The 15,807-nt window shown below is 38.7% G+C and overlaps 1 protein-coding gene across 1 annotated transcript in view; it reads left to right on the top strand.

The window, feature by feature from the left end:
• LOC136835091 (transmembrane channel-like protein 5) overlaps positions 1-11,409 on the top strand; it is a 617,814-nt gene extending 606,405 nt beyond the window's left edge. Inside the window, exons 16-17 of the mRNA XM_067098270.1 lie at positions 10,990-11,183; positions 11,280-11,409. Of these exons, the coding sequence (XP_066954371.1) occupies positions 10,990-11,183; positions 11,280-11,409 (324 nt within the window). The remainder of the gene's footprint in view (positions 1-10,989; positions 11,184-11,279) is intronic.
• The last annotated feature ends 4,398 nt before the right edge of the window (positions 11,410-15,807 follow it).

The raw sequence follows: 15,807 nt of genomic DNA, 5'->3' as shown, positions 1-15,807 counted from the left end.
ACCATGCTACCAGAGAACTCCGGTGGAATGAAAAACCCCGTCAGAGACGGACCTACTAAGCAAAGAAACTTAAAGTAAACAAATCAACCCGATGGCGGGGTTAAGCCGCCGGGGGACAGTAACAAACATATGGTAAGCATCACCTCCCGACTGCCGGAATTTTCCGGTGGAACGAGAGAGATGAATCAACGGGACTCTCACCACCAGGAACGCCAGTAATAAAAACGGCGGAACCTAAGGGAAGGATCACCGGACTAAAATAAAATTAAAGTAAAAATCTCAACCCGACGGCGGGGTTAAGCCGCCGGGGAGCAGTAGCAAACACATGGTAAGCGAAAAATCTCCCGACTGCCGGAATGCTCTGGCGGAACGAGAGAGTTGAATCAACGGGACCCTTACCACAAGGAACGCCAGAAATAAAAACGGCGGAACCCAAGGGAAGGATCACCGGACTCTGATATAATATTAAAGAAATCAAACATATAACAACCGGACGGGTTAAGGTTAAGCCGCCGAGGACCAGCAACAGTCATATATCAACCCGACGGCGGGTTAAGCCGTCGGGGATCAGCAATAAACCTATGGTAAACAGAAAACCTCCCGACTGCCGGAATACTCCGCGAACGAGAGTTGAATCGACAGGACCCTCACCACAAGGACCGCCAGTAATGAAACCGCGGAACCCAAGGGAAGGATCACCGGACTCTGATATAAGATTAAAGCAAACATATCAACCCGACGGCGCGGGTTAAGCCGCCGGGGACCAGTAACAAGTGTATACACATAGAGGGTGGTAAAGAAACTAGTTAACAACGCCACTATGAGGTAGAGTCCCCAGAAGTCCAGTACCATTACTACCGGAGATCCCAAGCCTCTATCGCTAGAGTACACAAGAAGGAAGAGGCAGAACACAACTGGACCCACATGGGCAGGTGTACGCGCCAATCAATTCCGACTAGAATGACCCAGACGCCGAGGTGAATGCGGGAAGCAAAGGGAGGACCAGGGATGGTGGGAGGGGGAAGGATAACCCTGAAAATGTTCGAAGACCCACTCGATCCGAGGAGAGCGGGTAAACGAAACATAAAGTCAAGACGGTTGTCACCAGGAACCATCCCTGGGAGGGAGCGAATCCCTCCACCAGGGAGGACCCAAGCACTCGGGGAGAACATCGGGAACCGATGTCACACCATGATAGATGAAAAGGAATTGACTTAGGGTAGGCTAGGGAAGGGGGAAAAGCTAAGTAAGGAAGGGCTTAGACCAGAGAAGAGGAAAACAGGAGACTAGGGAAGACGTGTACCCATCTCAACTGAAATCCCAGGCCGTAATAGACACAGTCTATAAAATACGAAGGGGAGAATGAAAGGGAGGATGTAGAACCAACAGGGAGAAAAAACCTGTGGTGAAGGCCAGCCAGAACCGTAAGGTAAATGCTAAAATAGCGTGGAGGAGACACACCAAGGGAAAACCTCTACCCCTCTGAAAAGAAGGGGAGGATAATGGGGTCTCACTCCACCACCCAAACAACGGTCGGTGGACGGAACAACAACAGAAACTCCTCCATCTGCTGATCCCCCTCCTCTCACCTAACCTACTCCAGGATACAAGGGAGAGAGGGAGGCCAAATAGGCTACCAGGAAAGCCTAACCTTGCACTAGGCAGGGCTAGGACAGGGATGTTAACCAGAAATAATAAATAAATAATAAATAAATAACCACCATTACTAAATATATACACTAGACATTGATATCGGCTTGTGCTTGGCACGTAGCCTAACCAACAAAGCGACAGGAAGTAAACAGATAGGACTGTACCTGGCGCTCATGGTAATAATGATAAGATTTAAATATAATAAAACATGACATCAAGCACAAACATAATAGAAATCAATAATGACCATAATTAATAGGAAAACATCCTGGGAGATACCTAGGCGGAAAATACTACGGGAACCCTAAATGTAAGAACTCCTATGATGGGAAGTTCTCTGAAATTAACTTTAGAGGATATCCCAAAGACCCAACCCAGGCAAGACCACCAGGATGAATCCTATGGGGGGAATGATAAATAATGTAACCGACCAAGAGAAGCCCGAACAGAACAAGCCGAACGAGAGAACCTCGCGGTCAACATGGCTGACAAGGGGACGCCGCAGCGTCCCAACAAGATTCACGTATAATATCAAAATACGATGTAAAACAGCCAAACTTATCATAAAAACCCCACAAAAATATGGTACTTAACTTGGAAACAGTAAAGGTGCTTGACGACATGGTGAAATAAAGGCAAATCACGCCAAAAAACACAAGCCACAAACAAATTTGCGATCAAAACGAGTGCTAGAAATGGAATGAGTTCAGATGGCGCTGGAGTCGCCGCGTGGCGGGCTGGGGAGCGTGGGCGCTGGTACGGCCCCTCACTCTTCTCGGGGATATTGACATAGGGATGTCTATAGAGTGTGGCTCTGTGGTTGTGATTCCTTCACTCACCCTTGGTTATACCGACATCTTCATCGAAGGTGCTCGATCTGGGGGTAGTAACTCCAGCATTCCTGTAAGCTTTTTTCTCTGGTATATTTAGCAATATTTATACCTAGAAATTCGAGTAAGAATGGAATTTCACCGGGTGACACGGGGCCGAGCTCAGAAATATATTATATATATATATATATATATATATATATATATATATATATATATATATATATATATATATATATATATATATATATATATATATATATATATATATATATATATACAGGCAGTCCCGGTTTATATATTCCGATTCTGACGTTCGAGGTTCTGATATTTCAAATATATTCATCAGAAATTATTTCCTGGCTATATATGTTCGGGGTTACGACACGTCGTACACACATCCGACGGAAGAAATATGGCCCCAAAACGGCAGAATAATCATAATTTGAAGGTTTTTGATGTAAAACTCAATAATAATGCAGTTTACATCGTTTTCAATGCACCCAGAGCACTAAAAGTAAGGTTTTCTTATGATTTTTGACGATTTTCGACGATTTTCGACTTCACGACGATTTTCGGGCTGCAACCGGAACCCCGTCAAAAAACCGGGACTGCCTGTATATATATATATATATATGTATATATATATATACACACGCACACACACACACACACACACACACACACACAAAAAGGCCCATAAAACACTATTTGAATGCTGCAACCATGTATTTTGAGCACTTCCTTCTGTGCCCATGTTCACTGGTAAAGTATGGATACATGATGTGTTACAAGAGTATATATACAAAATATATGTAGGCATGGGGGTATATATACAATTGTAACACATCATCTTCCCATATTTTACCATTGAACAAAGGCACAAAAGGAAGTGCTCATGGGCTTTTTTTATCATCATATTATACTGTTGTATTGCAGTAAAAGATATCCATATATATATATATATATATATATATATATATATATATATATATATATATATATATATATATATATATATAAAATAATCAACACACAATCACGTGTGGAACAGAAATACATTTCTTACTCACGTCAGGATCGAACCCAGGTCTTTCAGTTGAAAGGCAAGGGCGCTGCCCACTAGGCCATACAAGTCTAAAAGAAGTTGGAACCTGAGAGCAACTGCACCCAATGAATTACCTGGGCAAGCTAACTGCTTGCATACCAGCGAGTTTTCAACTGAAAAACCTGGGTTCGATCCTGACGTGAGTCAGAAATTTATTTCTGTTCCACACGTGATTGTGTGTTGATTATTTCTATCTTAATCACTCAGAGGGGATAATTCAAATGAAATGCTGTCAATTTGATCATTGCTGAGTCAGGAAGTTAGGGAAAACTCACTGGTATGCAAGCAGTTAGGTTGCCCAGGTAATTCCTTGGGTGCAGTTGCTCTCAGGTTCCAACTTCTTTTAAACTTGTATGGTCTAGTGGGCAGCACCCTTGCCTTCAACTAAAAGACCTGGGTTCGATCCTGATGTGAGTCAGATATATATATGTATATGTATATATATATATATATATATATATATATATATATATATATATATTAACTTTATCACATGCACAATTGTTCTGTGCATTAATAGAATTACTATAAAGACCTCATTAAAACTGGATGGTATCTAATGGAGTTTTTTATTCAGAAAAGTTACAAGCTTTCATGGACAAACATTCCACATTATTGTCATGAAGTGTACCAAGTACAGTACCTGGTTATTACACAGCTAATCACAAAATCCAAAAATTTACCTCACTTCAGCCAGATACCTGAACCCTCATAACAAAATTACGACTGGGCACTCTATAGGTAATAGTGATCCCTTTATCACTATTACTTATCACTTGAAAATCAAACTAAGTTTATCAAGGTATGTGTGAGGTATTGAAATATACTAGATAAAGAAAGGTAACACTCCATCAAACAATTATAATTGTTTCCCTGGTCTTCATTCACTTCAAAAAACTGAAGGAGAACAAAACATGTTTATCACTTTGCCTTATGCATACACAAATAACCCTGTTCACTGGTGTTCAAGAAATGAAACACCGTGTTTGATAATTTTAATATAAAAATTTATTTTCAACTTCAAATTTTATAATTAGAATTCACAGTCTGAAAAATTTACCATTACTTGAAAACAACACAAGATTTAATTAATTCTTAAACAAAATTAAATCACAAAACTTTAGTTTATCAAGAAATTACATTAACTAAGGAAATTTCTGACTATTAAGAATTACTAAACATTTGAAAAGGAAATCTTAAGAAATGTAAATAAAATCAAGTATGCAACGTTAAAGTATAAAAAAATGTAAAGCAAATAAATGTTAAATCACCAACACAAAAGTTTGGGTAAAATTATGAAATTTGAAACAAGAACACACAAGAAAATGCACAAACACAAGAACACACAAAAAAAATGCATAAACAAGAACACACAAAAAATGCACAAAAGATTTATTAACAATAATATCACTAAGGCAAAATCTACCTGACATTCTTATTTTACCGAGGTAAAATTAAGCAAAAACCACTTTACCTTATACAAGCTTATATCACTTTAGTAAATCCCTTGCTGCAGCTCAAAACTCTCTTTTTATATGGCGCCTTTAAGACTAACAGTTTCACCAAAACTTAAATCTTAAACTATATGTCTGGAGTGTGACCACAAATTTTACTCTCTTCTGAAGAGAGAGAGAGAGAGAGAGAGAGAGAGAGAGAGAGAGAGAGAGAGAGAGAGAGAGAGAGAGAGAGCCTAACCAAACTCTTTAGAGTCTCTGTCTGGACTGAACAGTCTCCCAAATTTCTACTATGAGAATAAACCTATGTTGCCAGTTAGGCATTTTTCAAAAAATAGGTCACTCTGGGAATCTTCCCTGGAAAAAAAGGGAATAAACAAGGGTTTTTCCCCCTGGAGAAGAGAAAATAAACAAGGGAATTTTTCCCTAGCTCCAAAGAGCTATTTAGGCCTGTCAGCATACATTCTTTTGAATTGACAGGGGATTTCCTGTATGCACACTTGTTCAAACAAAAAGGCCTCTGGACCAACCAGCTTATCTAAACCTCTCATCCCATATCTCTTACTGATGACAGCTTAAGTAGATAAGGAAACAGATCTTCTCTTACCCTCGCGCTGGTCAACAAATTTTATCTAAATCTGTCACTCATCTCCCTTTTAGTTGACAATTTAAGCAGTTTGGCAGGACCTTCTGAAACAAAGGGGGTTACCCTGGTTACGCACCTGACACCTGAATAACATTGGCCTACCCAGCTGTGCAAACATGACCCTCACAGAGAAATGTATCTTATCACACAGTCAACTAACCCTTTTAAGATCTGAGACTTGATATTTCAACACAACAAATACAAGAGAGAATATATCAAAATTTTACAGAAAACATATATATTATAATAAAATATATATATATATATATATATATATATATATATATATATATATATATATATATATATATATATATATATATATATATATATATATATATCAGTGCAAAAGTTTTTTCATCACAAAAATCCACTAATATATGCTATCAATATAATGTTTTCTCCATAACCTATAAAAATAGTATATGCTACCTATAAAAAATAGTAGGCTCTATGCAATCAGTGAGAAATTTTTTCATAATAAATTATAAAAATAAATGCCCTAATGAGGTTAGGCCAGGACATGGTATTCTAGGAAAGGTTTGTTCCCATCATTTTACACTCACCCTAAAGTTTTCTTCATAACCTATAAAAGTATATGCTATCAATATAAATTTTCTACATAACCTATATACACTACCACTGTACTTGTTTTCCGTTCAGATATTGGAGAGGCAAATAAACAAACAACTGGGAGGATAAAGTAAACAAACGCTGAACAACCAATCCTACGCAAGTCATGAGTCAGATGACAACTCACTGCAGTAAAATAAAGCTTTGTTTTCTTATATAATTATGAAAAATAGTAATCGCTAATTAGAATATCACTAATACAGGAAAACAAATCACTTACTTAGATATGGGCATTCTGGTGATGTTGCTCTCCCAGGCGAGACAATTCCTGTTTGCTTCATCCCTCTCTTATAACAAACTTACAAGATGCAATCGTTCAAACTTCTCCCTCATAAGAGTGGTACTTTATTTGCTTATGGCAATGGCATTGTGTGAATGCACTACAGTGAAAAAATCCGAAAAGGAACTGCGTCACAGAGCACTGGGATATCGCTTGAACCAGAACCACACACAAATCGAGATGGTTTATTGGTAGAACCCGACGCTTTGTTTGGAACTGTTACCTACTTATATAATTTCATATTTCCGAAAATACGCAGTAAAAATATGTCAAATATAAAATATTATATGTATACTAGTTGGTATGGTACATCTGTGATAACGAGTTCAAAATATCAAAATACATTGATATATATTTACTTTTTTTGATATTTTTTAGAGAATGAACAAGCACTTATTTTAGAAAATGGTTATTTTAAGTAGGATACTGAAGTAAATTTCTCACTTTCTACTATCCAGAATTATCAAGACATACAGACATTGTACAACAATTTGTCGCACAATGTCACTCACAGGGTGATATTGAGATACATAGATATTATATTTTTTGAGAGAGAGAGAGACAGAGAGCCAGTTTGTAACGTTGATAATGTGTATTTTAGTAGGAAAGTAAAGTACATTTCTCACTTCCACCTAAAAAGTCATACAGAAAGTTTGAAACTTTTTTGCTCAGTGCCGCTCAAATGCTGGTAAATATTATTTAGCAATAATATTTCAGGACATGTTCATTTAGACATGTACTAGTCCAAAACTATAAAAAACTAAAAACCGATAATTCCTTGAAATTTGGCGATCGACGCGCCCCTTAAGCTTGGGGGTGGGCTGCTGGGAGACTAAGTAGTGAAGGTGTGGCAGGCCTTAGTCTTCTTCAACTGTTTCTTGCAATTTTTTCCCATTTCATTTCATTTAAAATGACTTTATTTCATGCTATTACATGTTTATTGATTTTAATATTAAATAAACTTTTCTTAGGTTGAAATACCAGCAAAGTGAAAAACTTGGACAGGTTAACATATGGTATAAACTGCCCAGCAGTGTTGCTTCAGAATTTTTCTTGCCCATCAGGATATCAGTGTCTGTGTGCAAGTTTGTATATTGCAAACATATGCATCACACTGAGGTAAACTACAGTATGTAGTTGCATTGTATTTGTATGGTATGGCATGCAAAAATTTATAAATCCCTACTCATCCAAAATACATTACAGTAAAAATCAACTCTGACAATCATGCATCACTGGTTGAAATGGTTAAACATGTAATGTGATATGCTTACTGGTAAACACAATTATATGAATCACAATTAATAAAGGATGTTGACTTCTAATGAAATAATCATTCTCAGTGAGAGAGAGAGAGAGAGAGAGCAGTTACAACTTAAATTAGATTGCATTTAGGGCTAATAGGTATTGCACACATATCACTCTAGGGTTAAGAAAATTCTTGATAATCTTCACAGCTGGGGTGGAGAAAAATCCTGATGGTTTCGTCCCATTGATTTTTAAAAATGCTTCTAGTGTGTTGTCTCCCAAGATTAGTAGATTCTGTAGATTTTTAGGCTGACATAGTATTTTATGGCTTATAAGACGCATGTCTGCATAGGACGCACCCCAATTTCAGCAGGACATTGAGGGAAAAAAAAATGTTTCCTAGCCTATGCTCATATGATTTTAGTAAGTAAAAACTGTAGTATTAGGTTATCATATGCATATTGTTTCTTACCAACAGAATCAACAAAAACATTAATAAAGACGTTATTTACCATATTTATATTTATCAAAATATGTATTATACAATCACCCATTGACTACGATCGAATGTTTCATCTGCTGCTGAAAGCTACCTCATAGGTTTACCAATAGATTGCAACACATTCATTTATAAACATTGTTTCTTACCGGCAGAATCAACAAAAACATTAATAAAGATGTTACCTATGGTAATATATGTTATATATATCCATTATATATTATAAAAGTATGCAATCAAGCTCTGGCATTTACTACGTTTCATCACTGCAGCTGAAAGCTGCCTCTTGGCTTGATATGAATACCGTTAGGTGGCAGCACCATCGTTTGTAAGCATGCAGACGACATTGGTGATGTACAGTAAAATGAAGCCTTGTTATTATGCCTAAAGAGAATGGTAGCAGGAATTGTCAACCACCAATTGATCGAAGCCATGTTGTTATGCATAAAGAGAATGTTAGCAGGAATTGCCAACTACCAACTGAACGAAGCCTTGTTATCCGTAAGGCTCTCAAGATAATCACCAGTAGGTGGCAGCACACGTAATGTAAGTCTGTAAATGTGGAATGCGGCGATGCGCTGTAGACGACGATAATGATATTAAAACATTTTAATGAAAATATCGATAATAATAACGTAGATATTAATTATAATACTAGCAGTAGTAATTGTGGTGATGGTAAGTGTGATAATGATAAATAATTATAATAAACTGGTTTTTAATAGGTTATTAGGATAACACTGAATGTTAGGCTAGGCTACAACATCTACGTGACGTTTCATGTATATTTTCGGCCAAAATTCTTAAATTTTGAGCCTACATTATGTACATAGGACGCAGGGGGATTTTTTGGGCCACTTTTTTTATTAAAAAAGTGCGTCTTATACGCAGTCAAATACGGTAAGTGCCTGTTCTAGAGAGTGGCATATCTGCAGACTGCAGTAACTGCAGACCAATTTCTGTAATCCCTCAGCTCTCCGAAGTTGCTGAACAACTTATTTGCAAGCCACTATACAAGCATGTGGAATCTAAAGGATTGTTAGCTGATAGTCAGTATGCATGTAGGAAACAGTTAGGAACATGCAATGCTCTTTTAGATCTTAACATTTCATTTGCAAGAGAACTTTGATAAGGGTTCTGATTGTAGATTAATGAATTAGATTTCATTGCTGCTTTCGATTTAGTAAATCATAAGGCACTTATTTATAAACCTCAGAATCTTGGAGTGGGTGGATATGTTTTAGGATTATTTCAAGATTTTCTTACAGGTTGGCAGCAGTGAGTTGCTGTTAATGGGATCTGTAGTGAACCAAGACCTGTTGTGTCTGGAGTTCCACAGGGTATTGTTCTTGGTCTGCTGTTATTTTTGGTGTATACGTGTGGTATGGTTGTTGGCCTGGAAAACAAGATTGTTCAGTATGCCTATGATGCAACACTTTTGGGTGTAGTAAAGTCTCCAGTTTTGAGAAATGAAGCTGCCCTATCAGCTTTATGCATTGGATTCCAGGCAGTATAGGAGGTTACGTGAATCAGCCTTCCTTTGCCCATACACTTGATTAGGAAACTGGCATTTCTTGGTGCTGAAGAACTATCATTCCTGTCTTTAGGATTAGACTACATGGGATATGGCCGAGGTTCAAAACCTCATGTTCTGATTTTATGGAACAGTGCTAGTCTTGTTCCATGAGACTAACCTTTGCATACAAGATAAAGGTGTATCCTCATAGGAACAAATTGCAAATTGAATAATTTACTTTTTTCTTAAGTATACAAACCTTATATAAACCTTTAAGGAACCTTGCATTTGTCCCTGTTTGCTAAAGGAAAAGTGGGGTGGATGGTCAAGCAAATGGGCAGTTCCTTCACCCTTCACATACCTGCCTTACAGTCAACTACACTGTTACCAAGCTTCATTGCCCAAACCCTCTTTTGCCAAAGTTAAGTACAGGCAGTCCCCGGTTTACGATGGGGGTTACATTCTTCCACCGCATCATAAACCGAAAATTGTCATAAACCAAAAAATCGTCGAAAATCGTCAAAAATCCAAAGAAAACCTTACTTTTAATGCCTTTGGTGCATTGAAAACTAGGTAATCTGCATTTTTATTGTGTTTTTCATAAAAAAACTTCCAAATTTTGATTATTCTACCATTTTGGAGCCATATTTCTTCCATTGGATTGGTGTTGTAAGCGTCATAACCCTGGAACATGCGTCGTAAACCAGGAAATAATTTCTGATGAATATATTTGAAAAACGTCGTAACCTCGGAACATCGTAAGCTGGACCCATCGTAAACCAGGGACTGCCTGTATATATAAAAGACTTCAGGTTTGTATATTGAGGTAAACGTAAGTTATCTTTAATTTGCAATTTCTTTCATGCCCTTAATTGCTCAGATGTACTAAAGATAAAAATGAAGAATGGGTATAGATCTCAACCAGTTTTGTCTTTAGTGTGTCAAGATGGTCTTTAAGAAGATGGATACATAGTATTAGAAGTTTACTAGTACAGTAATTGTATACTCTGTGTTAGTGAAAGTGGATTGTTACACAGATGTATGAGAAGCAGGTGATATTGAGTATAAAATTGCATTATATGTTTTAGCCCCACTTCATGTAACTAGATTTAATCTTTGCAGGTCATCATCTTGTCTTTCATGAGAGCTGATGAGAGACCGTGGAGAGCAGCTCAAACTGAGACAGTCTTTTTTGCACTCACATTGGTGTCTCTCATCCTTAACTTCTTGGCATATGGCTTCATTGTGATCAGGTATGCAACCTTTCACCTCAGTATTAAGAATTTTGATGTCTCTACAGTTGACCCCCAGCATTGGTGGGGGATAGGGACCACAGCCACCTGCGAATACTGAAATTCTGTGATAAGTTTAAACCTCCCTCAAAAAATGCTTATAACTGCTTATTTTAATAGTTCAAATGCCAGAGACCCCTCAGAAATGGTTATAACTGCCTATTTTAATAGTTCAAACACCAAATATACCTTAAACTATCATCCTAAAACACTTTATCATTTCAAAGTCATCTTACAACATTACCCTTAAAAATATATGGCTTATGGCTATGTGTGAAAACTAATCAAGTTCCCCCTGTATTGAGGCACAGCCATTTTCTCTCATACAGTATTCAAGCCGTCCAATTTTCTTTTTACAGTAGATAGGGGAAGCATTGGGAATTCACAATTAGTTAATTACTGTACCTAAATATTTAAATATGTACTAAAAAATACATTTTATTGATATTTTGCTGCACTTACATTAAAATTAATATTTGAAAATTAGTAAATAATTTTTTTATCATAAAAAATATATTTAGTCACGAAAATAATATGAAAATACAGTAATTAGTGAATATTGCTCAACAAAAAAATCTGCAAATTAGTGAATTTTATGTGATATATTTGGAGATACATTCCACGGAAAAATCTGCAAATAACTGAAACTGTGAATGCTGAACTGCAATATGGCGGGGGTCGACTGTATATGGGCAGGAACAAGGTGTTTTCTTTTTTGTAAAATTATGTAAGTGTATGTATTGTTGTTGTAAAGGAATGTCAGTATATTAATATCATTGTATCAAGTTGTAAATTTTGCCTTATTTATTAAAATAATGGTTTTTCTAAATAGTAGAAACTTATTGCTTAACAAGAGACAGTTTTAAATAAATGGGGTAGATGTAAATTATTAACCCCAAAATCCTATTTAGATTACGGGACAAACAAAAGGTTTTGATGTAGGAAAAACCTATTTTTGTTGGCCGCTGTGAGTCCTCAAAGGAGTTACGCTCTCAAGGTCCCCTCAAATGGAAAAATATGCATCAAACCGGAAAATAGTCAATATTTGGAGGGTTTTAAGATACAACAAAGTATTGATAAAAGTTAAATTAAAATCCGTGAAGTCATAAAACTGCTTTACCGATGTAATCACTTCATTCAGCTCTCTCTCTCTCTCTCTCTCTCTCTCTCTCTCTCTCTCTCTCTCTCTCTCTCTCTCTCTCTCTCTCTCTCTCTGTGATAATCCAGGCATGGAAACAGATAGAAGGCATTACCGAAAACATCATGGAGCTACAAATATCAGAAAGAGCAAGCAGAGGTAGATTATTAGTGCCCAAAACTATACCAGGAAAACTAAGGAAGGCACATAGGACATTAATCCACCACGCACCAGCATCGATAATGCAGTGTCTATTCAATGCGCTACCAGCTCATCTGAGGAACATATCAGGAGTGAGCGTAGATGTGTTTAAGAATAATTTTGACAAATATCTAAGATGCATCCCAGACCATCCAAGATTGGAAGATGCAAAATATACTGGAAGACGCAATAGCAATTCTCTGGTAGTCATCAGAGGTGCCTCACACTGAGGGACCAGGGGCAACCCGAACAAACTGTAAGATGTAAGATAAGAAGACTGTACTGCATATATCCTTCAAAGAAATATCAGTTACTATATATAAACAAAAATATACTAAAATCACTCATCCCTTGTATGACAATTTCTTTTTATTATTTTGACATGGGTTTCTTACGTCCAACAGGCTTGTAGCAAACCCCCTCCCATGATGATACGCTATTGTCCGGAAGGACTGGCAGTAGCCAATAACAACTTGTAACAACCCCCTCTTCCCCCTCTTGCCCTCCTTGATGACATGCTATTGGCAGAGATTTTAACCAATCACAAAGCTTGTACCTCACAGGCTTTGCATCAAGCTTTGTCTTTGGCTCCCACTCCTTCAGTGCTTCCAGAGCGCCTGTTGGCACCCACTCTTCCACCTTCTCATATTAGTGTCATTTCGGAAACTGTTCCTCCTTTGGTTGATCTGATCCAGAGCAAGCTAGACAGCATTTTAAGTTTGCTTCAGAAGGCATCTCTGTCATCTCAGACTCCAGTGGACTTATCCCTTTCTCCTGTCTCCTCTGAAGAAGAGGTCGTAGTGGATCAGGATGTTCCTTCATCAGCGTACTTGGCTTTGTTGATGTTCCTGTTAGCCACCTTTCCAAGCTTCTTTTCACCAGCAACTCCCTCCTCTCCTGCTTCAGCTTTTTTTTATGGAAGCTCGGTCAACTGGTTCTTCTAAGTTACCTAAGCTGGTTCTCTCCTCCTCAGCGAAAAAGTTGCTGAGCGAAGTAGAAGGGTGGCCTGCGGGAAAGAGAGAGCAAGGTAAAGCAGCTTTTTGTTTTTTGCCTTCCTGACTACCTAGGTCAAGTTACAGATTCTATGCTACGGGAGAAGCTCCTTCCCTGGGAGTCTCTCCCTCCTCTGAGGGGGACTTCTCCGGTCTTATAGACTTGGCCAGGAAGTCAGCTTTCACTTCGGCCAAAATTATGTTTTCGGCTTTGGAGCTTGCCCATCTTTTAAAGAATATTTTTAAAGTGTGTGAGGTACAGTGAACCCCCCATATTCACAGGGGATGCGTACCACACCCCCCCACTAATAGCTAAAATCTATGAATACTTTGAACCCCTCTAAAGACACTTAGAATTGCCCATTTTTATAGTTTAAACACAAGAAAAACCCTGTAAAAATGCTTATACCTGAGTATTTTAATAGTTTTATCACAAAAAGTGCATTTATTCATGAAAATTATAAGAAAATGCAGTAATTAGCAAATAGTTCTCAGTGAAAAATACACGAATGGGCAAATTTTCGTATAATGGGTGAATGCGTTTTCACTGAGAAACCCTCAAATCCACGAGAACTTCGAATCTGCAGAGGGTTTACTGTAATGAGCTTCTTAGATTGGGTGGTGGACGCTTTAGCTCGCAAGATTAGAGACTGCTCTTGCTTTCCTCAAGATTCCTCATCGGACCTTTTAAGAATGCTTTCCTGTATTGACGGGCATTCATGACAGTGCACAGGAGTTGGCTGATCTTACGCCATGGGTGTTCTTCAGAGAAATGTGGTGTTCTTTTACATTGAAAGGGTTCAGTCTGTCTCAGAGGTCAGCTCTTCTCTTCTCCCCCTTGGACAAGATGCATCTTTTTCCTTAGGCTACAGTTTTAGGCATTACCTCTGACCTGCAGAAAAAGAGCACTCCGGCCCTGCTCTCCCAATCTGCTAGATGCCCTAAGGAGTCTTCTGCTCTTCCACCTAGAGCTTCGACTCCTCTGCAGACTATTCCCTTTTGGAGCTCCCAATCTAGACTGTACACTAGAACAAGAGCAAGTACAGGTAGTCCCCGGTTGTCGGCGGGGGTTCCGTTCTGACGGTGTGATGGTAACCGAAAATCAGCTATTTTCGGGGCTTATAGGCGCTGAAAAGTGCCGAAAATCCGTGATTTTTGATTATCAATGCCTGTGTTAGGTATGTGTTGGCGCCAGTACCCAATAAGTGGAAATCAGCTATTTCCGGCTGCAAAAATTGCAGATTTTTGTTGCCATAAAACTGGATTGCCGATAACTGGGGACCACCTGTACCCCGTTTCCACAGCATTCCCATCAGGAGTCTTCCTCGTCTTCAACCAAGAAGTGAGATATAGCCCTCCGTACTCAGGTAGGAGCAAGGCTCCTCTTTTGGGAACATTGGGAACAGAAGGGAGTGGAACCCTGGATAGTGTCTGTCCTGAAGGAGGGCTACGCTATCCCCTTTGTGAACAAACCTCTTGTAGTCTGTGAGCCGGTCACATTGACAGCTTACTCTCCAGGCTCAGAGAGGTTTGCTGCCCTCTTGCTAGAGGTCGAGTCTCTCGTTAAGAAAGAGACTATAGAGGTGGTAGAGGACATTCATTCTCCAGGATTCTACAACCGTTTCTTTGCAGTACCCAAGTCGTGGGGACGGGACAAACACCGGGACATGTACTTTCATATTCCAGCTCATCCTGCTTCGGGAAAGTACCTCAGGTTTGTTTTCCAGGGCAAGGTGTTCCAGGTTCAGGCCCTGTGTTTCGGTCTTTCAATGGCCCTTCAAGTTTTTACCAGGGTATTGGCTCCCCTCGCAAAGTGGCTTCATCTGATGGGGATAAAGATCTCCCTATACCTTGACGAGTGGTTACTGCGTTCCCCCTTGAGAGTTCAATGTAAGGAGGACATTCGCAGAACCCTTCTCCTGGCCCAGGACTTGTGTCTCCTCATGAATCGAGATGAAGTTTTTTCTGACTCCTTCTTAGGAGATTCCTTATATAGGAATGATAATCAAGTCTTGGGATTTTCGGGCTTTCCCAGTCCCAAAGAGAATAGAAAAGTGTCTACTGACGGTAAGCGAATTTTTGGAGCTGGATTATTGCTTGGCCAATCAATGGATGAGCCTCCTGGGTACCCTTTTGTCCATGGAGCAGTTCGTCTCCCTGGGGAGGCTACACCTGAGACCTCTCCAATTCTTCCTAAGAGCCAGCTGGAACGGGAGGAAGTTCCCTGACTCATTTGTGTTTCCGATAACTATGGAAATCAAAGAGGATCTTCGTTGGTGGAGTGCCAGGAAGAAGCTAACTGGAGGAAAATTTCTTT

The sequence above is a fragment of the Macrobrachium rosenbergii genome, chromosome 54 (assembly GCF_040412425.1).
Source record: "Macrobrachium rosenbergii isolate ZJJX-2024 chromosome 54, ASM4041242v1, whole genome shotgun sequence".
Taxonomy (NCBI): domain Eukaryota; kingdom Metazoa; phylum Arthropoda; class Malacostraca; order Decapoda; family Palaemonidae; genus Macrobrachium; species Macrobrachium rosenbergii.
Note: the sequence above shows the minus strand (reverse complement) of the source record. Positions and strands in the feature narration are given on the sequence as shown.